General features: G+C 37.9%; 5 protein-coding genes across 7 annotated transcripts; all 5 read right to left on the minus strand.

Moving 5' to 3' along the window:
• Positions 1–403: 403 nt before the first annotated feature.
• Positions 404–4,245, minus strand: kctd6a (potassium channel tetramerization domain containing 6a). Of its 2 annotated transcripts, XM_057325841.1 has the most exons (3): positions 3,951–4,245; positions 3,405–3,498; positions 404–2,776 (listed from the first exon to the last, which is right to left on the minus strand). In XM_057325841.1, exons 2-3 carry the CDS (start codon positions 3,429–3,431, stop codon positions 2,090–2,092), a joined length of 714 nt encoding a protein of 237 aa, XP_057181824.1. In that variant the 5' UTR covers positions 3,432–3,498; positions 3,951–4,245; the 3' UTR covers positions 404–2,089. The 2 variants fall into 2 exon arrangements, with proteins under 2 accessions (XP_057181824.1, XP_057181825.1); XM_057325842.1 differs by lacking the exon at positions 3,405–3,498.
• Positions 4,246–4,851: 606 nt separating this feature from the next.
• Positions 4,852–7,555, minus strand: pdhb (pyruvate dehydrogenase E1 subunit beta). Its single transcript, XM_057325804.1, has 10 exons — positions 7,481–7,555; positions 7,323–7,382; positions 6,711–6,818; positions 6,542–6,604; positions 6,418–6,453; positions 6,057–6,342; positions 5,876–5,986; positions 5,647–5,738; positions 5,388–5,529; positions 4,852–5,293 (listed from the first exon to the last, which is right to left on the minus strand). Exons 1-10 carry the CDS (start codon positions 7,514–7,516, stop codon positions 5,148–5,150), a joined length of 1,080 nt encoding a protein of 359 aa, XP_057181787.1. The 5' UTR covers positions 7,517–7,555; the 3' UTR covers positions 4,852–5,147.
• A 677-nt stretch (positions 7,556–8,232) lies between these two features.
• Positions 8,233–20,085, minus strand: pxk (PX domain containing serine/threonine kinase). Of its 2 annotated transcripts, XM_057326016.1 has the most exons (19): positions 19,834–20,085; positions 18,544–18,594; positions 18,151–18,198; positions 17,778–17,964; positions 15,762–15,839; positions 15,219–15,292; positions 14,904–14,978; positions 13,832–13,936; positions 13,590–13,691; positions 13,162–13,323; positions 12,957–13,074; positions 12,770–12,848; positions 12,381–12,429; positions 12,211–12,288; positions 11,902–11,988; positions 11,749–11,812; positions 10,966–11,028; positions 10,491–10,518; positions 9,572–9,685 (listed from the first exon to the last, which is right to left on the minus strand). In XM_057326016.1, the coding sequence occupies exons 1-18, from the start codon at positions 19,945–19,947 to the stop codon at positions 10,502–10,504; spliced, it is 1,551 nt and encodes a 516-aa protein (XP_057181999.1). In that variant the 5' UTR covers positions 19,948–20,085; the 3' UTR covers positions 9,572–9,685; positions 10,491–10,501. The 2 variants fall into 2 exon arrangements, with proteins under 2 accessions (XP_057181998.1, XP_057181999.1); XM_057326015.1 differs by lacking the exon at positions 10,491–10,518 and having other exon boundaries at positions 8,233–9,685.
• Positions 20,086–20,823: 738 nt separating this feature from the next.
• On the minus strand, positions 20,824–21,645 carry LOC130548847 (hydroxyacyl-thioester dehydratase type 2, mitochondrial-like). Its single transcript, XM_057325876.1, has one exon. It carries the CDS (start codon positions 21,643–21,645, stop codon positions 21,133–21,135), a length of 513 nt encoding a protein of 170 aa, XP_057181859.1. The 3' UTR covers positions 20,824–21,132.
• On the minus strand, positions 21,636–23,253 carry rpp14 (ribonuclease P/MRP 14 subunit). The gene is made up of 6 exons (XM_057325877.1): positions 23,187–23,253; positions 22,635–22,760; positions 22,445–22,529; positions 22,238–22,314; positions 21,995–22,073; positions 21,636–21,748 (listed from the first exon to the last, which is right to left on the minus strand). The coding sequence occupies exons 2-6, from the start codon at positions 22,706–22,708 to the stop codon at positions 21,677–21,679; spliced, it is 387 nt and encodes a 128-aa protein (XP_057181860.1). The 5' UTR covers positions 22,709–22,760; positions 23,187–23,253; the 3' UTR covers positions 21,636–21,676.
• Positions 23,254–23,577: the final 324 nt, after the last annotated feature.

Raw genomic sequence — 23,577 nt, forward strand, 5'->3', positions numbered from 1 at the left:
ATCAAGCGTTTTGTAATATGTGGTTTTTAACAAGTTCACTTTAATAAGTTTTTATAAATAGACTAGTTGGCGACTACCATTACAAAGAAGCCTAGAAATAAGAGAAATAATTGGGGGCAAATATGGGATGTGTTTATAAAAACTAACGATAACCCAATGAAGCCTGATCTGAGGATATCTGCTTTCATCTTTTGACATCTGTGATTTTTTTGCAGCATAGAGAGACCATTTTTGTCAGACCAGCAATGTCCAACAATGTCAGACAACATATTTTGAGTAAGTTTCATATTTTGTTATCACATTGGCCAAATGCTTTTTGTTTTGTTGTGCAAATGCTTTTTGTTGTTTTGTCTCCCTTGAAAAGAAATCCCAAGACGTCAAAAATCAGACTTTATTGGCTAAGACAACAAATTTGAAATGCCTGCATTAAACATCTAACATTTGCTGCATGATGTCATCTGTAGGATTTTCACTCTCTTTTTTTGGGGATCACCTTTCAAGTTATCACATTATTTTCTTGACTTCTTTTTAACAGTAGCACAAGTACAACTGGATACATTTTATTCTAAAATGATAAGACTTGGTTTGAAAAACCAAAAACTCAAACCACGTGTTATGTCTAATCAATATATCAGGCTGCAACTTCATTTGACGCCACTAGAGGCACAAAAACTACTGAATCTCTGAAAGCTACACAAATAGAACCATCTTTATCAAACATTTAGAATTTTGACTAAGTATTTAATATACAAATCTGTTCCACTGTAAAATGGGATCATTAGCCATCTTTTTAAATAAAGGTTTTACATATAATGGATGAAATCACATTTGAGATTGTTAGTTCAATTAAAGCGATAGTCCACCCAAAAATGAAAATTCTTTCATCATTTACCCACCCTCAGGTTGTTTCAAGCCCGTAAAAATGTATTTGTTCTTTTGAACACAAAGAGAGATATTTGGAAAAATGTTAGCACTTTTCAGTTCTGGGACATAAAATACTACCATAGTAATAAAATACATATTTTTTTGTTTTGTTGGACACAAAATGTAAGAATTTAGAAAAACAAACAGTTCTGGAGCACCTTTGACTCCCATTTAATTTGTCCTGCTATGGAAGTCAATTATGTTCCAGAACTGAAAGCTGCTAACATTATTCCAAATATCTTTCTCTGTGTTCATCAGAATAAAGTAATTTATAAAGGTTTGAAATTAAAGGGCGAGTAAACGATGACAGAATTTTCATTTTTGGGTGAACTATCCCTTTAAAAAGCAGTGTGTAAGGAACACAAAATGGACGATGAAACCTTGTTTTTAATGCGTAGGTCAATTTCATTACAGACATGATGGAACTCTTTCACAAACATAAAATCTGTCGGACTCAAGCCGTTAAATGTCCAGATGCAATTCAGTATTGGATCGATTTTATTGTGACAGACCTGCTTTGGCAGTGCTAACCCAAGTCCTATATACTATTATTTTAGAATGGCAAATTACCATTCACAGTGCAATTTAGTCCACATCCTGTCCAAATCTATGCACTTGAAACCATCCATAGAGGTATTATATTGATAAAAGAGTACATGTGGCACACTGGACACTCCAGCAGTTTCAATTATGCAACAACATGCGAATTACAAAGTATATACTTTACATACTAAAAGGGAAGGAACATACTAGATGGACAATCATGCAAACCAACACACCGAGGATCCATGACGCACAACTTACAGACTCACAAATCACACAATAAAACATCGGCAGAGATATTATACATACACAAGCTTAACACTGATGCCATATATATTAAAAATATTTTGATTCAGTTTTGCATATACAGATTTGAGAACAGGTATATGAGGTATATATCACTTGTCCTTAAAAGAAAACAAAATAAATTTCTCCAGTTCCTTACGTCCATAATCGTTTCTAAGGTACCTCTACACATTTAACGTTTGATAGAGTAATTTTATTATAGCCACATGTTTATGTTGCGCTATATTTATTCGTCAGTATTTCATCAACGGTATTCCATCAATGATAAAGTGATCATATGGATACATTTTGGCAGTACAAGCATTGCCATCATTATTTAGTCCTCAACCTTCTGCGCAACTCTACAAAACGTCCAATGGTGCTCCACCGTGTTCTCATTGGCTCGTTCGCTCATGTGATGCACCCTCGTGTTTCGAATCGTAAAACCTTGCTTGGAGATGTACTCCACTAGATGCACCCTCAAGGACACCTCCTGGTGGTAGTCACATGGTCCAAACGTAAATGACAATTGAAAGTCTCTAGTGTCCATCATATGTTTATTCCATCTGGTGAAGTTGTTGGAGATGCCTTCAAGCAACGCATGAACTTTGGTGGTGATGGTGAGCTGGGTGATAATGACAGCCACAGGGTTCGAATACTTGGACAGCTTGCGGGTGCTTGAAAGTTCTACCACCTGCTCAAACGTGTCCAGAGGGTAAAGCGGCTTGGTGTCGCTTAAACACTGAATCAACGGCTCTATCTGGTAGAAGTCTGCCTCCTTCCTTAAAAGTTCGGTTTCTTTGAAGTCAAAAGGTAGAGTCAGTTTTGAGGTCCGTAAGAAGTTCAAGATGTAACGGAATAGAGGGCCGTCACGATCGATGAAATAGTTACCCCGGGCATCTCGCGTGGTGGGGAAATCGCCACGGAACATGGCACCCAACATGGAGTCCGGATAACGCTGGAGAGTCGTCAGCGACGTTGTGTACAAGTGGCCACCAACATTTAGGGTAACGGTATCTGTCATCTACAACAAAGATCACAAAGGATAGATGTTGCAGTGTGTTGTTGAGTTAGCTGGCCATGATGGGGGGCAGCATTAAATAAGATTTGTTGAGCTGAGCTGACAATACTGCTATGAACAATGGTTACTATGGAAACTATAGTATGGCAAATAGAGCTTCAAGGATTAACTATTGTTAAAAATATCACATCGAATGTTAGTACTGAGGTACTAATTCATTCGGATGACATTTTGTGTGTCAGTAAGACCAGTGGATCTCAAATGGTGTTCTTTGTGGACATCAAATGGAGAAATAAGATGATGATTTACATTTATGCTGTTATTGCAGACATTTTTATCCAAAGCGAAAAAAAATGGTGTGTTCTGAGGATCGAACCCACAATCTTTGAGTTGCTAGCGCAGTGCTCGGTGAATTGAGCCATTATTTAATAAGCGATTACTATAAATCAAACAAATAAATTAAATGAACTGTAACACTTATTAATATTACCAAGAACTGTTCATACCAAACACTATACAAATGTAGTGAGAATTTGGTTTATAAATATTTTTATACATAAATGTAAAAATAAATGAATATATATAAATAAAATCGTGTTATTATTTTATATAAATAAAACAATTTACAAACCGTGTGTGTCCAGTCGCCATTCTCCATGAAGCCAATTGTTTGGTTCCTATTCAGTTCGGTAAAAAATGTCTGCAGCCTTCACCAACTTCACCTGCTTTAACAATAAAATGCACATTCATTTCAAAGTTTAAACTGTACATTACAAGTGTAGTACAAATGAGAGTCAGAACAGAAACATTCGTTATATATGCGTGATTATATTTTATAGGTGCGCACGACTTTATGCAGTACTGCGCAGACCGATCGGATTATGACGTCACGGCAGCGCGAGATCATATGCGCATACAACAACGCCCACTACGGGTTTCCCTGCATCCCACCACATAAAGATGCAACGCAATAAAACACAAACAAATAAATACATAAATGCAACTAGCTGTATAAAAAACTACTTCTAGATTATAATAAAACTTTCAATAGTGATCAAAGTCGATGCATTCGCGCATCACCTAAAGCGCCTGCAAGAACGCCGTATTAACGCCAAACAAACACTAATTAACGAATCGATTACATTTATGCGAATAGAAACGCTTGTATGTGTATTACCTCGTTTGAAACGCGTCTGATTTTTAGCCTCGACTCTTCGTCCGATGTAAAGTCCGATGCATCAGAAACATGGAGGACAGTGTAGATCTGTAAACGCGGTCGGTTGGTTTGCGTTCATGTGGGCTCAGTCTGATTCTTTTGGTAATTTCATTAAATATAAAGGCATTGTAAAGATATCGTTTCCCAAAGCAAATGATTTTACATGAGTACAGTTTGTACAATAAACGTAAAGTTGAGGTTAAAGATGAACAGGACAGATGAGACAAATAACAATGTGGAGTGACCGGAAGTGACACGCCCACCAAAAAGCCCCGCCCTATTGTTGCTCTCTAGCAAGTAGTTTTAATCTTTTCGAATCTAATCTACATTCATATAATATATATCTATATCACCTTAATAATCTATTACTTTTTCATTAAAAATTTAAATAAAATGAAACGAACAACACAGCATATTTCTTCTTTACAAAGATTGGCCCAGATATTGCCTGGCCTACTGTCCCCCACAAAATTAACAAATTTTCCCTCCCAGGTCTTAAACTTAAAGGTGTTGAGGTGTCTTGATCAAAAACAAATTCCACTGACAAATCTTAAAATATATCAATGTGATTGTGTTGTCTCAGATGCACACCAGTAATATTTTTTGTAAAGTATATATATATTTTTAATTGACTTAAATATCCTAATTTAACTGTGGCATAGTCCTGGTTTAAGATAATCCTTTTCCGGGATATCGCCCCATAACACTTCACACCACCCCTGAATACTGGCAAACACTCCACAAACTCTCTCATACAAAGTATTTAAAAGCGTCCTGGACTATAAACAACATACAAACAGGCAGTCTCAACAGCAGATACATTTTTCCCTAATGATATTTAAGAATCACGGTCAGTCTTGCAGCCCTTGTGATAAAAGTTTATTTTTCAGGTAAAGAATTTACATAATAATAATAATAATACACATGGTTCTTTGTTTATGGCCGTAATTTATGTCTGGTATGACATCATTTTTTAGTCAAAATGAGAACATTTTAATTTAGTGTGACGGCACCAATGCGGAAACAGGAAAGACCCGTGTAACAGAAAAACATGTACAAGATATAAGAGCAATTCCTATTCACCGATCACCGATGTAGAAACGGGAGAGCAGATGCGGTATTTATTATTCAACGTTGTCTTGATAGGGAGATAATGCGTTAAACATTCAACGTCTTTTTGATGGAGAAGATAATGTCCTTGATTTGTGGCATGCTGTTGTCCTCCAAGATCTTGGCGTATGGCATTGGAATATCTACGCCGGTGACTCGAACAGCCGGGGCGTCGAGGTAATTGAAAGCAGGACCTTGAATTGAAAAATAAAACAATCATTTATATCCGAGAGGCCTACAGAGGACTGTTCAGAGCTTATATCAAAACAACCACAGCAATGTTTTTACCCTCCATGAGTCGGGCAAGAATCTCCGCTCCCACTCCGAACTGAGGCCAGCCCCCCTCTACAGTGATGAGGTGATTGGTTTTCATGACGCTCGTCTCGATGGCTTCAGTGTCAAGTGGTCGGATGGTGCGCATGTTGATAACCTGCAGATTTCAATTTACTTAGTTTTGTAAAAATACAGTCATCATGCAAAAAATGCAGATTGAAGCTAGTGGTCTTCATTTAAATATTAAAGAATCAGTGAAAAGACGATTCAGTACCTCACATTCGATGCCCTCCTTGGCCAAAACTGCAGCAGCGTCGAGACACAGTCCGACCATTCGTGAATGAGACACGAGCGTGACGTGGTTGCCTGCATCATAACATTGATATTAATAACACGCAGTGATCAATTTAGCCCCAAAAATGTACCCTATTTGCATTTAGGGCTTCATAAACATCGATTCAATTTACAGCAATTCTACATTTATACATTCCACAGTTACCCACCCTGTCTTTCAATCTTTGCTTTCCCGATGGGTACGAGGAAGTCTTTCGATTGTACCTCTTCGGACATCTCAAACGGTACTCCATACATCAGTTCGTTCTCCAAAAACACCACTGCAATCACACAAAATGTCAGTCAAGAGTTCAAATCGTGAACATCTGCCTCATCGGCTGCAAAGCTCACCAGGGTTATCGTCCCGTATGGCGGATTTGAGGAGCCCCCTAGCGTCTTCGGCGTTCCAGGGACTGACCACCTTTAGTCCGGGACAGTGTCCATACCAGGCGGCGAAGCACTGGGAATGCTGGGCCGCCACACCGGCGGACGCTCCGTTGGGCCCGCGGAACACGATTGGAACGGACTGCAACCCAGCAGACATGTAGTTCGTCTTCGCAGCGGAGTTAATAACCTGGTCAATGGCTTGCATGGAGAAGTTGAAAGTCATGAACTCGCAGATGGGCCTCAAACCCGCCTGAAAGAAGAAGTGAATGTTTGGGATTTTTTCCTTTTAGCAGTCATATCCTGTACAGCTTTAGCAAAAACTCACCATGGCCGCACCGACAGCAATACCAGCAAATCCCATCTGAGAACATCAAAATATGAAGCAAAGTTCCGTTGTTAATAAAGTACATGGTATAACGTGCACACAAGGCACAAGAAAAAACTCTAACCTCTGTGATTGGTGTGTCAATGATGCGCTTGTCTCCATACTTTTTCCAAAGGCCTCTGCTAACCTGTAAGCCGAGCAAACGTCATTCAACCCATGTCCCTAACAATCTACAAATAAAAAACATACTACTTAACATCAGCGTCCTCATCACATCCTCGGATAACACTTACTTTATATGCACCGTCATACTGTGCAACTTCCTCTCCGAGCAGGAAAACCCGTTCGTCCCTCTCCAGCTCCTCATCCATGGCCTGGTTAAGGGCATCTCTGACTGTTATCTGCAATAATTCAAAGATTGTTAATATTACCGTGGTGCCATGTCCAATTCCTATGGTACGTGACCAAATTACAAAGCACACATTCGGTATTACTATGGTACACAGTAGATGTCCAAAAACAAGTTATTACTATTGTGCATAACCTGAAACATATATTGCAATAGTAGATGTAAAAAAAACGAGTTATTATTAATGTACACACCTCATAACATAGTATTTCTATGGTGGTAGATGTCCAAAAACCCCGAAAATGTCTAACAAACCGTTATTGCTACTGTACACAGTCCCAAACGAAGTATAACCACGATAGACGTCCAAAAATAAGTCACTTCCATGGTCTCTTTTTGTTAGTGCAGTTTAGTCTTGACATGCATGTAATACTAAACTTAACTGAAATACCAAAACATACTAATAATCATGTATAAAACATGGCGTTAAGAATGGTTATAAATTCTGCGTATAATGTAACGCAGAATCTGCTGAAGGTGAGGCAGCATCACTGACCTGCGCAGCAGCCGGCGGCGTCCTGTGAAACTCCCTCCGCAAAACCACTGAAACGGCATTCTGAGAGACAAACACACATCGAATATAATTCATAAAACGCTCTGCTAAACAACACGACTGTTATATCTTACAAACTATTAATATTTCAGTGTAAATACCCTTCCTGAACGCAAGAAACACCTCAACGACGCCATGTTTCACTGTCCTCTGTGTGGGGGCGGGACTGTCCTGACAGCGGTTTCGGCCAATCAGAGAGCGCGTTCTAAAGGCTGAACAGGAAACTCGGTGACCGCAGCCAATCAGCGCAGGGGAGTCATGACGGATTCGGAAGTTTCCGTCAGACTGTCATTTGGTGTCCAAGGGCAAGACCGAAATCTTTTTATAGAATACGAAAAATCAATCATTTAAAATCGGTTTGCTGCCCAACGCTTGATAAAATGTAAGGAAATTATGGAAATAAGTGTTAATCAAATGAAGGATAATTCATATACGTTTAGTTAGATACGTATCTGCAATATATTCTAGGTTATTATAATTAATATAAAATCAAATACACAATTATTATACACAACTAATTATAGCTTTAATGCGATTAGTTATACAAACAATATATACTTTGTACATACTTTATTATAAATATTATTGAATGTATTATTTTATCATTGTGTTCTATGGTGCGACAAAGCAAAACATTTAGAAAAAAACTAAAAGGTTTTTTATATTATAAATATGAATATATAAAATTATATATGATTAAGTTTTCAATTTTTTCCAGTCACACCATAGGACACATTTAGGGTTTATTACTTACCATTATGTATATATAATGTTTATATGTAAACATAATTTCATATTAGATTTAAATTATAAAGAAAATATATAATAAATAAATCACATAAGATCAGTTTGATTGACTTTTTGTCTTTACTTCAATGTTTACAACTAAAAACACAACAATAGAATTCTTTTAAAATATTGCCAATACAAGTTTTAGAACAGGAAAAACATTTGTTTTTTTAACCATTGAGGATGTTCACCTCCAGTGCTTTTAACTATGGTTGTGGCAACGTTACAGAGGGCAAATTTCTTCATTTTTAAAGATACTCAAGACATTGTCCCCTACTGACATAAACTCTGTAAACTTTATTTTTTCAGGACCACTGCTAAATATTCAGCGGTAAAGTGCTGCAGCGAAAAATGAAAACATTGTTCAACTTTTCCCCCACAATAATAATAAAGCAAGGAATTACTGTATTTAACTGCTATGAGTCTATATACAAATGGTTTTACTGTCACAAGAGCAAAACATGACGTTAAAGGTGAACTACTGTGCATGACTGTACATCATTCAGGGTTATAACTGGATCTTGTTTTCAAGTTGACCCTGAAGAAGTTTCTTTCTTCCAACAGGTGTGCAAATTTAGAATTGATTTTCTACTTATCAGCCCACTTGCTTAAAAATGATAACGACCAATAGGAATGGATTGCACAAATGACATCACAATGGCCATTATACAATTATATCAATGGTAAATCAGTAAATGTACTTTTATAGTCGTCTCATACAGCGTGTCGCAAGGGGCATAAAAATAAATGCATTTTCTTATTATTTGTGCAACGTACTGATTGTGATCTTGCAGAACAGGCATACAAATATTGATCTAAAGAGAAAATATGAACAATGCAGCTCCAAATTACAAAGAGAACAAAGAACGCTCTCAGCTTTTGTAGGCACAATGGTAAATGCGGCAAATGCTAAAAATCCTCACACCAAATTCTCCAAAATGAACCAAATAGGAAAACAAAACAGCAAAATACTGCAAGTCGTAGAATTAAAATGTCAGATTCAATTCACCTCATGAAATCATTGAAAATATAACTCTGCTGCGCGTTTTATGAACCAACCATAAAATCCAGTTTTTATTCATAATAAATGTGCCAGACAGCTGGTCCAAGCAGAATTTTTTGAGCAGCATAAGAAAAACGCTGACTCAATTATCATGGAAATAAAACAAACAAACAAGTGAACAAACATCATAGAGGTTTAAATATAAACATTTACAAGTCATTCTTCGCCCGCTGGACGCACGTAGCTAAAAGCCATGAAACAGTTCGAGTGTACGAATTGCCGCATTTTCGCTCCAGACTTCTTCACAAGCGTGGACCTCTGTGATCGACGGTTTCTGATTTTTTAAGTTTGCCTTTGTTGAAGGACTGGATGGAGCTGAGAAGAGCCCCTCGGCCCACGCCGTTGGCACTGGGGGGTGTGAGGGATGGCGGGCTGGGGTCGGTCCCTGGAGGAGGGGGAGGTGGTGGAGGAGGCGGAGCAGCAGGAGTGGGAAGAGGAGGTGCTGGAGGCGCTCCTGCGTTCATCAGAGGAAACAGTCTATTAGAATTGGTTACATTTTGAAAAACATACACACATACTTACCACAACATTTAAAGCCAACATGAAATGTTTAGTCGCACATTTCGTTATAAAACTTATTTAAGAGTGATGAAGAGTATTGAAAAAATGTAAGGCAGGACTAGATATCATCTATTGGGAATTGTTATATCATCAAATGTGACTGTTTTATAACATATTCGACTCATTTTTTTTATCTCTAAATCTTGCAAAAAATGTTATTAAGAAAGTGAATGGGGACACCTGAATTCACGTTGACTTTAAAGTATCTTGGTGCTGATTGGATACAAGGTGCACTTACAATCACCTTCAGAGAAATGAGTGATTGACAACATTGGTCATGCCTTTCTTAAGCAACCAGTGCAATGTCATCTCTTCTATAAGTGCACTTGTTTTCCTTATCCAAAATATTTGAAAAATCTAAAAAATGATCAATTATTAAAATAAATAAATATACATTCATGAGGAAAAAAAATCACATCACAATCCACAACATCCCAATCAAAGTGTCATGAGAGTTTGCTGCCGGAAAACAAAATCGCACTTTTTTCACCAAAACAGACCATTGCAGATTGTGAGGTTTTAAAGTTGCACAACCCTTCTCGGTAGACTAGGAACACCTCATTTGCATGCATCCGCATACATTAATATTGATGAGCGACAGGTTTATGTCGGTTGGGGGGGAATCGGAAGACGCTACTGAGGAAGGGTGAGTTGCAACTTTATGTTGGAAATAGATTATTATTATTGAATTACTTTACCCCACACATGTTCAAAATGGCGCATGCTCTAGTTTTGAAGACAGCCATAAGAAAGAGAGAGAGAGACAGAGAGAGAGGCAGACACAAGTTACTGATAATTTAAGAACGAGAAGACACATCATATTACAAATGATGATCATGATCTGGTAAAATGAATGCAGATGGCAACCAATTTCAGAGGATTAGGTGATCTGATGACTAATCTTGGAATTAGAAGGATTAGAGATGCTCCAACAGGTCAAGACTAGTCATTTTTGAAAAGGGAGAATGGGAAAAAAGAGGCCGGTGTGAACACATTGTCTAAAGCAAGTTACAACCAAAAACATTTTACCACATCATACGACAAATATAAAATACAGACCTGCACGTAATGTAGAGAAACTGTGATTGTATTGCTAACACTCACGACAAATCAACCAAGAAAGACAAACTCATTTGATGTTGAAGGATTGATGGAGTTATAAATGAGTCGTACCTGATCCAGGAGGTGGGGTGGGTGAGGACGGACAGGTGGGAGGTGAACTCGCCCCAGAACCTGCTAAAGGGCGAAATAACAATTCAGAATGTGAATACTCTGCCAAAGAATCTTTGATGTTGTTTATGAAATGACAAACGCTTCTGTAGAAGCCGCGAGTCAGTAATTCAACGTAATAAAGAAAAACGGCGAATTATAGGTTTGGAATGACAAAAGGGTGAATAAAAGACAGAATTTATTTTTAAGTGAACTATCCCTTTAACTTCAACTAATGTTAGCTAGCCTAGCTATCTACCTACGATCCTGCAGCAGGAGGGCAATCACCGTTACCATGGAAAGTATTAACACAGCGCTAAGCTTTGGCAGGCTAGGTAATGTTAGCTAGCTGCTTACCGATAATCCTAAAGCGAGAGGGAAAGCAGAGAAACTGCTGTTACCATGGAAACGGTAGTTAATGCTAGGTAATGAAAATGTATTTATGCAATTTGCATTTATGAATTATGCATTTTATTACCTAATTTGTATTTATTTATTTAATATAAGACACATAATTGATGACATATTAATTATGTATTTATTGTTGTCTTTTTATATATTGTGCAGCACTTTGTTTTAAAATAAAAAATACATAAAAAAGATCAAATCTGAACACCAATTGCAGTGTCCTCAGTCTTAAATATTTTGTAATATTTCATTATTTTTTTTAAATAAATGCTGCAATTGATCTTTTTGCTGGTCATTTTAGTTTATGGTTTGATTAAAAAATGCTTAAACAAAACATACCAGAGTTATTATTGTATTTCACAGAGAGATCCTCTTCATTTTCGTAAGTCGACTGTCTGGATTTCTGTAACCAAAATAGCCAGATTGATTTCAACATTATTTAAAAAAAAGACATTTTGACCACGCCACATTCAGTTTGTGAAACTCATTTACCTTTCTGGCCAAGATCTTCCTTTTCCTCTTCTCTTCCTCAGACCCGTGGTGTGACTGTGCTCTAGACAGCCTCTTCTGCTGATGGATCTGAAACACACAAAGTTTCAGTTACGTAATTTGACAGGACTTCTAAGAACAGTTTAGTACACACAACCAGACATCAGGGTTCATGAAAAAACAGGAACGTAATCCATTTTTTCACACTGATGTCATCAATTCATCTTTATTAAATTGCAGAATTTGCGTAACATTTCTTAAATAGAGTTAACACTATTTCCGCAAAAAAATACAACACAGACATGAACTGACCGTCCTCTGTTCCTCCACCAGACGCTTCTCTAAACATTCTTTAGACAATTTCAATGCCTCCTTTAATTTGGAGCTGATCTACAATTTCAAAAGAGTGAAAAAAGTGAGATTTTCCATATAAATGAGCTTTTAAATGTAGGTTATTTTCACCTCAGTTTGTTTTCTTTTACCTTAAACTGGGGTTTCTCTGAGTTAAACAGCGACACGTCACTGAACAACCTGTTACGACAAGAGTTTCTTTATAATATTGAAAATCACAAAAACTACAAACAGCTTTCAATGATGACAACATTAACAATTGTTTTTAAGTTTCCAAATGATTTAGATCTTAGATATTTACATGTCAATCTGAGCTACAGTCACTGTTAAAAAACTTAAATTTTTTCAAGTATTTTTGAACGACAGTAAAAAAACCATCAAATTACAAAAAAAGACTGCAAATTTACAAGAAACAGATGCAATTTTACGTAATATTTATTTCTTTTACGGTATATTTCTGGCGCTCCAGCTGCCTGAAAATTGCTTTTTTTACAGTGTAGGCCTGAACGTGTAAACTCACGGTGTTTGAAGGAGCTGGGAAACAGTTGGCATTCCCGTTTTGCAAGCATCAGTGGACAGAATGGATTGAAGTACAGATACTGCGGGGAAATTGAACAAACGGTCAGTGCTGCTTTCCGACACCTTATTGCTTGGTTGTATCCCAGAAAATATTTATACGATTCAAATAAACAGATGATTGTACTGACCTACGGAGGGGAACGGAGCGGGAGGGTACTGATCCACAGGTACAGCATCCGGCGGGCGTCCGTACATCATTTCATAAAGCAAGTGTCCGAATGAATAGACGTCAATGCTTTCTGTTGTCTGATAAAAAAAAATCAATCATATATAATATTGTGAGGGCGAATGATGGTTTTACCATTTAAGCAAGTGTCTGTAAAAGAAGCTTACGTTAATTTTCCTGAACTGTGTGAAATATGGTCTATAATATGACGCCAATCCCAGTAATGAATTCTCTATATCCAACAGTTTGCACGTGTTCTCTTCTACCAGAACATTAGATGCGTGGAGATGTCCGTACGGGAAACCCTTATCATGGAGAAATTTCAGTGCCTGTGATAACAAATGATACAACAAATACAAGATTTTCAGAATTAAATTAAAAACAATATTAAATTGGGAATAAGATTTTAGGTAAAATGATGCAAAAAGTAAGGGAAGCCAAACAGAGAGTAATATGAAATATTGATGAATAAATACATAGACACAAGATTACTCTATATATACACAAAACAAGTCCAGTTGTTTCATCATTATGGTTTGTGTTTAAGAAACAGAAAGTCTGAAGAGTATAAATAAATTGTTGTATCAAAACAGACCTCCAGAATCTGTCTTCCATATGTTCGGATCTGTTGCAGCTCCAAACCCTGGATCTTTTTGGGATTGCAGTACTTCTTCAGAAAGGGTTCTTTTGGCTTCACCTGAAGAATTGGCAAAATTCATAGCCAAACAAGGAAAGAAAGAAAAGGAATGACTTTTAATTTAACGGCTAAAAACAGGAAATACAAAAATATGTATGTAAATTCTTTTGCATATTTTAGAGCCAAGAAAACCAACTGACTTTGCAAATGTGATCCCTAAGCGTTCCCTTCTCGATGAAAACCCGAATTATTAGTGCAGACGATTCGCTCGCGGTGGCGAAACTGGCCGTAGAGATGTTTGGATGCTACACGACAAAAACAAAAGCACATAAAAAAACACAAACAACTCCAAAGAAACATTTCTTTTTGATTTTCTATAGCAATGCTCTCGCTTATTTGCTGGCATTCAGAACTCCTACATATTTTCCCAAGAGCCAAAATGACCTTGTCATGTATTTCACATTAATCGCTCGTATCGCTGTTGGGTTGTTTTAATCTGCTTCTCTGGAATGCAGACATCATGACTATACGTCTTCTTAAATCTGACGGTTCAGTTGAACTTTAATTCCCAGTTAAATTGTCTTTAAGTAACCATTTTCTATAGCTACGCTATTATACTGTATAGCACTTCTATGTTCATTTTGCCTAAACAGACTCTTTGTGAGCTTCATCTGTGAATATTATTGTACAGCCGCTAAAGTCAAGGAAGAAAACCAGGCGAGCAGGAAAAACAAGAGCACATGATGCCGCCGCATGACAGTCGCATACAAAACATCCAAAGATTCGGTCCCACACACAAAGAAAGGGTCAGTTCATCCGCAGGAACATCTTCACAACCAGCAGACTGTCTGCAACACTGCCATTATAGATCAACATGAAAAAAACTTTTTCAACAATGTTCAGATTTATAACACAAAGTACAAGGTTTCTGATGCACTTCAGATGCGTTTCTACCTGATTTTTTAAAGGCTTGTTTTACTTGTCCTAAACAACCACCCCAAAACCTTTTAGCAACCATCTAGTAACGTTACACCAACCATCCAGAATACCCTGGCAACCACTTAGCAACAGCCTCCTAAACTCATGCAAAAGCCTAGCATTGTGGTCTGTAGTTTATGTATGGACAAAGTGAATATATTTTCTTAAGAAACAGCCAATCATAACAGAAGGTCGAGGCCTTAAAGGTACAGGACACAATTTATTAAAGGTTTAGAAATAGACTGAAACGTATACAAGAAGTGTATATAGAAGTGTAGTATATAGAGGACTTACAGACAAACTAGGAAGCAGCTTCATTGCAGACTGGAGATCTTTGTCCGACAAGAATTTATCCGGACCCAAATCGACCTAGAATTGAAGAAACGTTTTATTGCTGATATGAATGTTGCTAAATTTCAACTTCCGCCACAAAACTGTTGTATAATGTGAAGAGATTAATACGTTTGTTAAATGGCGTACAAACAACACAAAGATCTACATCAGGGTTACATAATAATGAGAATTAAACATGTCGAGGTCAAAGTTCTGGATTAACACAAACTAAGAACGCTTTTATGCCTATTATTGCTTTGTGTTTGTGAAACTCACCCAAATTAAAACTAGTTTGTCTTTGGGCTGATCTTTGTCTTTGACTAAAAAGTACCGCTTTCGTAACCTCCAGCCTATAAAAAAACAAACATCAACAGTTTAAATCTAAACCTGTGATTGCAAATGATAAATCATCTTGAGTAAAGAGCAGAGAAAGTTTCCTCCCAAATGCATCCCGACTGTGAAACTCGCTTTGTTTTTGGAGGAAATATTTCCCACGAGTCTCTGAAATGGAGGTGTCATGAACACTATACATCTCAAAGTAAACTGCAGCGTCTGACACCCGGGTCTGAATATAAATGGTGTCATCACGAGGAACAAATCAATACAACTTTATAATTATTCTTTCAATCAAGGCTGATCTTTTTATAGATTTTGCTGCAACAAATAATTCTGATACCAATGCCAAACCACGACACGGCACTGACTACTTTTTCTTGCAAAATCTTCTTTGTGAAACAGATTTTTAGCAATAACGTATCAGGACAGATACAGGAACTATAGAAACAGAGCTTTAGATGAAAATTCAACGGCTTTACTCACCGATGTCTTTTAAAGGCTCGACGACCTCCCATTTTGGGTCAGATCTAAAGAACATGGACACCTGCTGTAAGGCGATTTCTGTAAAAAAAAAAAAGTATTATAATGCGCTTGATCTGTGTGTTTTAGGGCTGTCACGATATCAGATTATCGTAAACATAACGTACGCACTTACGACGTTATCACGATATCCATTACTTTTATCAATTTTTTTATAATGCTATCAGTCGAAATCATCTTTACTAGTTACCACTGTGGCTCTTGTTAAAGCAAACTTTTAAACAAGCACCGAATTATTTACGATATTACAGTGTAGTATTAAAGGGGCAATGAATTGGCCGTTTTTATTGTTTTATACTATTGTCTGAGGTCTACTTATGACGTTTGCGTGGTTTTTACATTCGAAAACATCCAAATCAATAAGTAACAGGCTATTTTCTACCCTGGTTTTGAGGCCGGCTGGAGAAAAGCTCGGTTTTTAAGGGCGGGCCGCATAGAAGACTTGGAAGTAAACACCCACTGCTATGATTGGATAGCAGCTTGCGTAGTAAACTTAGTTGGAGCCTTCTGTGAATTTGGTTAGACACGTAACGTTAGGTTACACATTAGCCCTACTGGCACGAGATTAGTATTATCTGGGGACCTGGTGTGATTTAGAAATGACCTCCCTACATCTGTATTTCATGTGGCGCATTCGCCTGTGATTTTACTCAAATTTACGGACTTATTTCCCGGATGTGATGGCAAGGCTTTGCGTATAGTTTGTATAGCCTATAGTTGTATGGTGTTTAATGATATATGACCGTAAATGTCAGCATTTGATATCAAAACACTTCAAAACAGCCTTCACTATTCGCAAACGGTGGATAAAACCTTGAAAAATGATATATGAGCCCGCCAAATCACAGAGATGCCGATTCGCACGGGACTAATATTATCACAAATATTATCGTCAAAATATGGTAGGTAATTTGTGGGGGAATTTTTACTTTACAAATTACAGACATGGCCGATTCGCACGGGATTAAGATCACAGACAACCTCTGCAATTATTACAAATGACTAGAGGTCCCCAGGTAATACTAATCCCGTGCGAATAGGGCTGTGACACATCGTACAGATATTTTTACTCGCATAAGATTGCTGCGCCATTCCTATTGGATCCAATATTGACGGCACAGCACTGCTTTTTAATTTTAGTCTCTCCGCAAATCCAGCGTCGACCTGTGGCATGTTCAAGGAATCCGCGGTGAAATTAAACGAACAAACGCTCAATGTTTTACCCACGTGAGCTGGAACGTCTTTAAAAATAAACTTCCAACCACGCATTACTAATGTCAGAATCCGAAGGAAGGTTATGCAGCGATTGTGTTCCACAACCAGGCACTGCACAATATTTTGCAATCTTTAACGGCATGTTTATTGCTTGCTTGCTCTATCTGGTTCCGTGCAGCTTGTGTTCAGTACTGTCATGCGCGAACCAGTGGGCAGGGCTAGAGAAGTAGTCATCGATATTCTTCTGTAGAGGCGGTGTTCAACCTAGATAGGTGCATTCCAGGACCAGGCGTTCGCTGGACCTGGTGTCAATAACAGTTGTTATTTCAGTAACAAGGGCGTTTTCAGGTCTGACACTTACAGGATGTTCGCTTGAATACGATTCCCTCTTATATAACAAAAGCTCGGGTTAAAATTGAGGTCTTAATTCATTGCCCCTTTAACACAATATATTGTGATATTTTTATAGCGTTTTTGCCGATTACAGTATATTGTGATACTCTGCCGTGTTTACATTTCTCTTTTTGGCACGTGGCTGCACGCGAGTGCACCACGAAATACAATTTTTTTTTTGCGGTTGACATTTTAGTCTGCTGCAACGATATATACCGCCCAGCCCTAAAGTATATATCCGTATAGGTAATCGTAAATAAATCGCAATAGTACTAAAAATGCTATCGCCTAAAATATCTTTGGGCATCCTAAATCAATAATAATCTTACAAACCAGCTGTGGTTCCCTTACCTGTGTAATTTGCGGAGTAATTGTTAGTATCGAGAAACTTCTTGACTAGCTCGCAGCTGGACAGGACGTGGTGATGCGTGATGTAGTTGAGATAGGCTTGAAGACCCTTCTGCCGTTCAGCTATAAACTCTCGGTCCATGTTTCCTATCAGCTTCTTAGGAGGAAGTGGCAGGTTCAGACCAGAGATCTACAAAAACGGAGGGTGGTGCATGAGAACCGGCCTGTAGATACTCTTTCACTTTACGGGAAGGGTAAAGTTAAAAGCTATTTGTATGGAGTCAGCAACAGTGAATTGTGGGCATTGTGAGAGCGATGCATTTAAATCATGCTGATCGAGCAGCAATGAAAGACCTTTTTCCATTCGGGCACTCACCAGTAAACTGTTATTTAGCATATCAAAGTCGCTGTATCGTCGGATGACCTGGAAAAAATCATGACAGCAAATCAATTCCAAGTCTACAGAATAAGATCATGGACAGATAGATATTAATAATTGATGTGCAATAGTGCTGAAAGGATCCGGAATAAAAAGGTACAGTAGTGTAACGTTCTGGAAACATCAGGGTAACGTAAAAAGAACGTCATGCCTAGTTTTTGGCACCCAGAACGTTGGCTGAACGGAAATAAACATTAAAATTCTAAATAACGTTCTGTTAAGAAAACTTCTGGGAACCAATAACCAACTGACGGATTTCACAATGTGTGAAATCAAGATTGCGTAGCTCCAAAGGTTTGCATTCACAAGTATGTTTCCGGTTTAACTTACCGTCCAGCTGTTGTCTGTGGAAACCCCCCTTTGCACCCGAATGATGTACTCCTGTCAACAGATGAAAACCCAAATTGAGAACTGCACAAAACCTCCGCAATCACCAAACTAGACCAGTCTGACAACTGGAAACCAGCTAAGACCAACGCACAACATATACATAACATTTCATTTTAAAAATAATATATGAATAAATGATGAAACAGTATTCTTTTGCCATGCTTATAGTAATAAGACCATAAACATTCTGGACTTTGCTTCACAATACTGTGCGTTCAGTTGACATAAATCAGGGGTTTACACATTTGTGGTTTTCACAGCAGAATTGTGAAGATGCAATCAAACAGGAAGTCTAAAGACATGCATCGACGGACGTTATTCTTCTGACACCCAGCAGCCCCCTCCGAACGACCCTGTCATTCTGTTACTCATACACTTTAATGTTTGACTCACCTTGAAAATATCACCTGACGCTTTATAAGACCAATGCATACGCTCAGTGCTTTTATTTCCATCATGCTTGAGAGGAGCACGACTATTTCAGATGACATCTGTTATATGACTGATGTTTCCGTTTACCATCAACAGTTTCAGCTTGTGCAATATATAAGGATAGATATCTATCAACAAACTATGATGGATATAAAAACATTCAGCCTATAGATTGACCACACTGTAAATAACTGACTTGTTATTACAGTGGACCATAAACAAAGTGTAAAGTTTACACTACTGAGAGCTGAAAGGTGTGCAGTTTCGTTTACAGAATAATGAAGAGTGAATTGAAGACAAAATGAGACGGAAAGCCAAGGTCTCTCATGTGGTTTTGGTTTCACAACATTAGGAAATTTCTTGCAGCAATAATACAAAGAATCATATTTAGCCATGAACCCACAAGATCAGCTCCAGAGCAGTTTATACTGTATGTCACATGAGACACATCTTTATATATATATGATTTATATTCGCCCATGATTTATATATATATATATATATATATAAATATAATTAATATAAAGATACTCAATAGTAATATAGACTTATTATATATATATATATATTAATATATAATAACCAATTAATAGAAGAATCGGTTCATCAACAACAGCTTATAAATCCAAAAACGTAAAGTTGGATTTGAATTCCCATTAACTTCACGTTCACGTTTCCGCCACTAAATGTATATTCATCATCTATACTAAAAGCTTTATGGATCAATGTTCGTCTACACGACACCCCCGGGTCTCACCCCGGACATAATCAAACGATCAAAGCGGTGGTTCAGTTTACCGTGTGCGACTGTAAACTCTGGCTGGCCTCGATCACGGCGATCAGCGGCACGGTGTCGTCCAGCGGCGACTTCCTGCCGGACAACGGCGCCGTCTGCTGCTCCATGAACGCCATCCCGGAGGTAAACAACACGAAACTGCCCCGATTCCGTAGCGCTGGGTTCGGTGCAACCGAGAGCCCGCCCCGGTCGGTAAAGGGACGTGACGGGGTTGCGCTTCACTTCCACTGCGCGTCTCCGGCGCTTGTGACAACGTGGGAAACGCGAATCAGAATGCGTGTTCGACTTCTCGCGCCACTGCGTAGATCGATCGGCAAATGACATAAATTACCGCGAGAGCAATTCGAGTGCTAAGATTTGGACTCACTCTCGCGGTACTTTGATGTCATACGTGCATCAGTCTGCGCAGCGCCACGGTCGAGTTGTTTACCGTGAAAGACTTCTTTTTAATGTATTCTTATATCTAAAATAAACCGGGTTTCCTTATTGTACCGTTTATTTTTGTATTCATTTATGTTTTTACGTTGTGTGTTATATTCTACCAAATGTGTATAGTAAGTGCTCAAACAGGAAACCACATAGCGCTCACGGCTAAAATCAGTAATCTTTCTTGTGAGGCTCCGTATTAACAAAGAAACGGTAAGATGGTTAAAAATAAACAATTTCAGGTTCATGTTGGCACTTGCTTACTTTATCTATCGTTATAATCTTGTAAAACAAGAAAGCATCTTTGTGATCCCGCTAGCAGTGCAGCTAAAGGTTAGTTAGGGAGGGAGTCATGTGATCAGTCGCAGAGAGATGTCTCTCAGCTTCCTTTTTTATCAAAATGTAATTATTATTTGGACAATACAACACAAGAATATATACAACAATAAAGTACTCTTGGGGAGTAAAATGCCTTAAGGGACTTGAAGATGTAAATAAACACATTAGTCAAAAAGCATTAAATTGAACCTTATTTTGAAGACCATGTAGATGATGAACCTCGAAAAATATACAGGTCATCATTTCTATTTATATTGAGTCATGCTATTTCTGAAACAGTTGAGAATTTCAATACTTTTATTCATAAAATTTTTATTGCTATAAATGGCCACACACACAAAAAAAAACTCAATAGGTTGATTATTTTCTCCACATAAAGTTAATTTAAACTCCACCTTGAGAGAAATTCAAACCTCAGAGTTAATCCATTTTTTTAACAGAAGCACTAAATCTTTCAAAAGAACAAAAATAAATGCATTCCTGGCAGCACATTTTGTACATAACGCAAGTGAACAACAACATCCACTCAAAGTTTCTCACAGTCGCTGCGAGTTCTCTGGTATCATAACCATGACCTCTCCCTCCATGACCACTTTGTCTTTGACGGTGCAGGAAACAGAAATGAAAGCGAAGGACATTTTGATTTTTTTTATCTCTGCTTCCGCCACCACCTCCTCTCCAATGTAGAGGGGTGCCGGGAAACGTATTTCCTGATAGAGAAAAATGCAACCTTTGCCGGGCAACTTGGTCCCCAAAACTGCTGAGATCAGGCCGTTGATCAGCACTCCGTGAACAATGGGGGTCTCGAAAGAGGTCGTTTTGGCGTACTCGGGGTCGAGATGGAGAGGATTCGTGTCTCCAGTGAGCTCAGCAAAAAGCGCCACATCTCTGGCACTGAATGATTTCGCCAGTGACGCTCGTTCCCCGACGTAGAGCGACCTGTGCCTTACTGAAAGAGGTGGAGGAACTGTCAGTACCCCGGAAAATGCCGAGTTGACAACACGGCACATATTTCTGCTGAAAATATTTCTGCTCAGAATCATCGTCATTTTTCCAAGGTATGTGTTCTGTAGGCCCTCCTCAAGATGTCGAACTCTCGCCGAATTGCAGTTCTCGGCTATTTCCAGACAAAGCTAGCAAAAAAGGTGACACCTGCGATGAAAAATAAAATACCTTTGGAAAACTTGGAACATACAAATAATATTATTTATGTCAAGTCATTGCTGGCAGATTTACAAACCATTCACAAGCTCTTTACTGACATCTACTGCTAATTCAAAGAACTCAAGGTCAGGGCACAAAATAAACCACCCCACATATTCCAAAGCTAAAGAAGCTCATTTGATAAACAATATTTGAAAGTACAAAAGCTTTAGATGTAATGTTGGAAAATCTCACCTGTATGACCCTAAAAGCACAAGCCTCATTCTGATAGGATCCCAGCAACGTCAAAGCACTCCACAGTTTCACCAGCCCCCTGTGTGCAAATGCATACATGTAAATAGAAAACATTAAAGGTTATAGGTTAAGGAACATTGAATTCATTTGAGACACCAAACTTGACTATTGTCACCAATTTAACAGTTCTGTGCATTAAAAAACATAATGCTTTAATGCTATTGAAGCAGATGAAGTGCTTACTTGTTGTACACACGCAGTATAGCTGTTAGCGAGCTCGGATCGAACTTAAGCAAATCAAATGGAAATGCAGCTCCAACCTGCCATACAGAAGAATAAAACACTATAAAGCACGGACTATATACAACACAACTAAGAATCTAAACAAGCACAACCCAGATTTTATGGAATTTATTTACATCTACAATGTAATATACACTATTCGCTCACCTCTCCATACAGCTCCTTAAGAGCAGAAATGATCAACTGTTTAAACTGTGCGTTAGAAAAACTTCTCTTTCCATTCTCCAAATCTCTGATAACAGGACATACAATTCAAGGTGAATTGGAGAAAAGTCAATTACAATCTTGACAAAAGTATATAGTCCAGATCAAAACTGACCTGTCCCATGACACTTACAGGGATATCTTCATATAGTGATACACAGAGGCGTTTTTGTACACATGTCGCTCAAATGTTGTGGGCTCCTCCATAATTTGTAGTACCGTGGTTGTAAACTCGTCTTTTAATCATAGAATCTGTGATCTGTTTCGATAAAGGAAGATAGACATTTGTTATTAAAAAGTCAACATGATGAACATAATGCGTTTAATGTTTACTGCCAATGAGTGGTATTGTTTATGTTAGATTTGTTTAGCTCTATTTGGATGAGTCCATCAGAAAAATTCTAATGGTTTTAATGGGAATTTAATTGTTTTTTATGGAAAACATAATGGTCTCCCTGTTGAAAAAAAAGACAAAAGTATTTTCGTCTCGCATGTCTTCTTGTACCGTAAATAATGAGAGTAACGTTAAACACGCACATTGTTGGCAAGCACAGCGTTTTGCAACTCACGCGCGAGTTTTGCATTTAAAACAGCAAAGCTCCAAAACAGATCAATCCATTGAATCAAGCGCTATGTAACAACGTAAATTACATGTAAGTGTGAATAACAAAACAACCAAACTTACACAATCACAAACTGTCAACGTCCATCACGTGCAGCAGCCACAGCGCCATGCAGTTCTGTCTTTTAATTCTCGCGAGAACAGCGTCTTGCGTTTCTCACACAACATCAAATGTCGCGAGAACCGCACCACGCCTTTTCCAATATGCTTTTAAACCTCGCGAGAACAACGCATTCGACTCGTTATCAAAAATTGCAGATAAACTCACTTTAATTTAATTTCATTCATAAAGAGTTATAAAACTATTACACAATATTACACTATTATAACTATTACTATTACACTATATAAATGGTTTTATGATTCATGGGTAATTTTTATTCTGACTTTTCTCAGTTGAATGTTATTTTATTTATCGATTTGTTTAATCGTATTAGTTTGAGTCATCCAAATG

The sequence above is a fragment of the Triplophysa rosa genome, linkage group LG25, assembly GCF_024868665.1.
Source record: "Triplophysa rosa linkage group LG25, Trosa_1v2, whole genome shotgun sequence".
Taxonomy (NCBI): Eukaryota; Metazoa; Chordata; class Actinopteri; order Cypriniformes; family Nemacheilidae; genus Triplophysa; species Triplophysa rosa.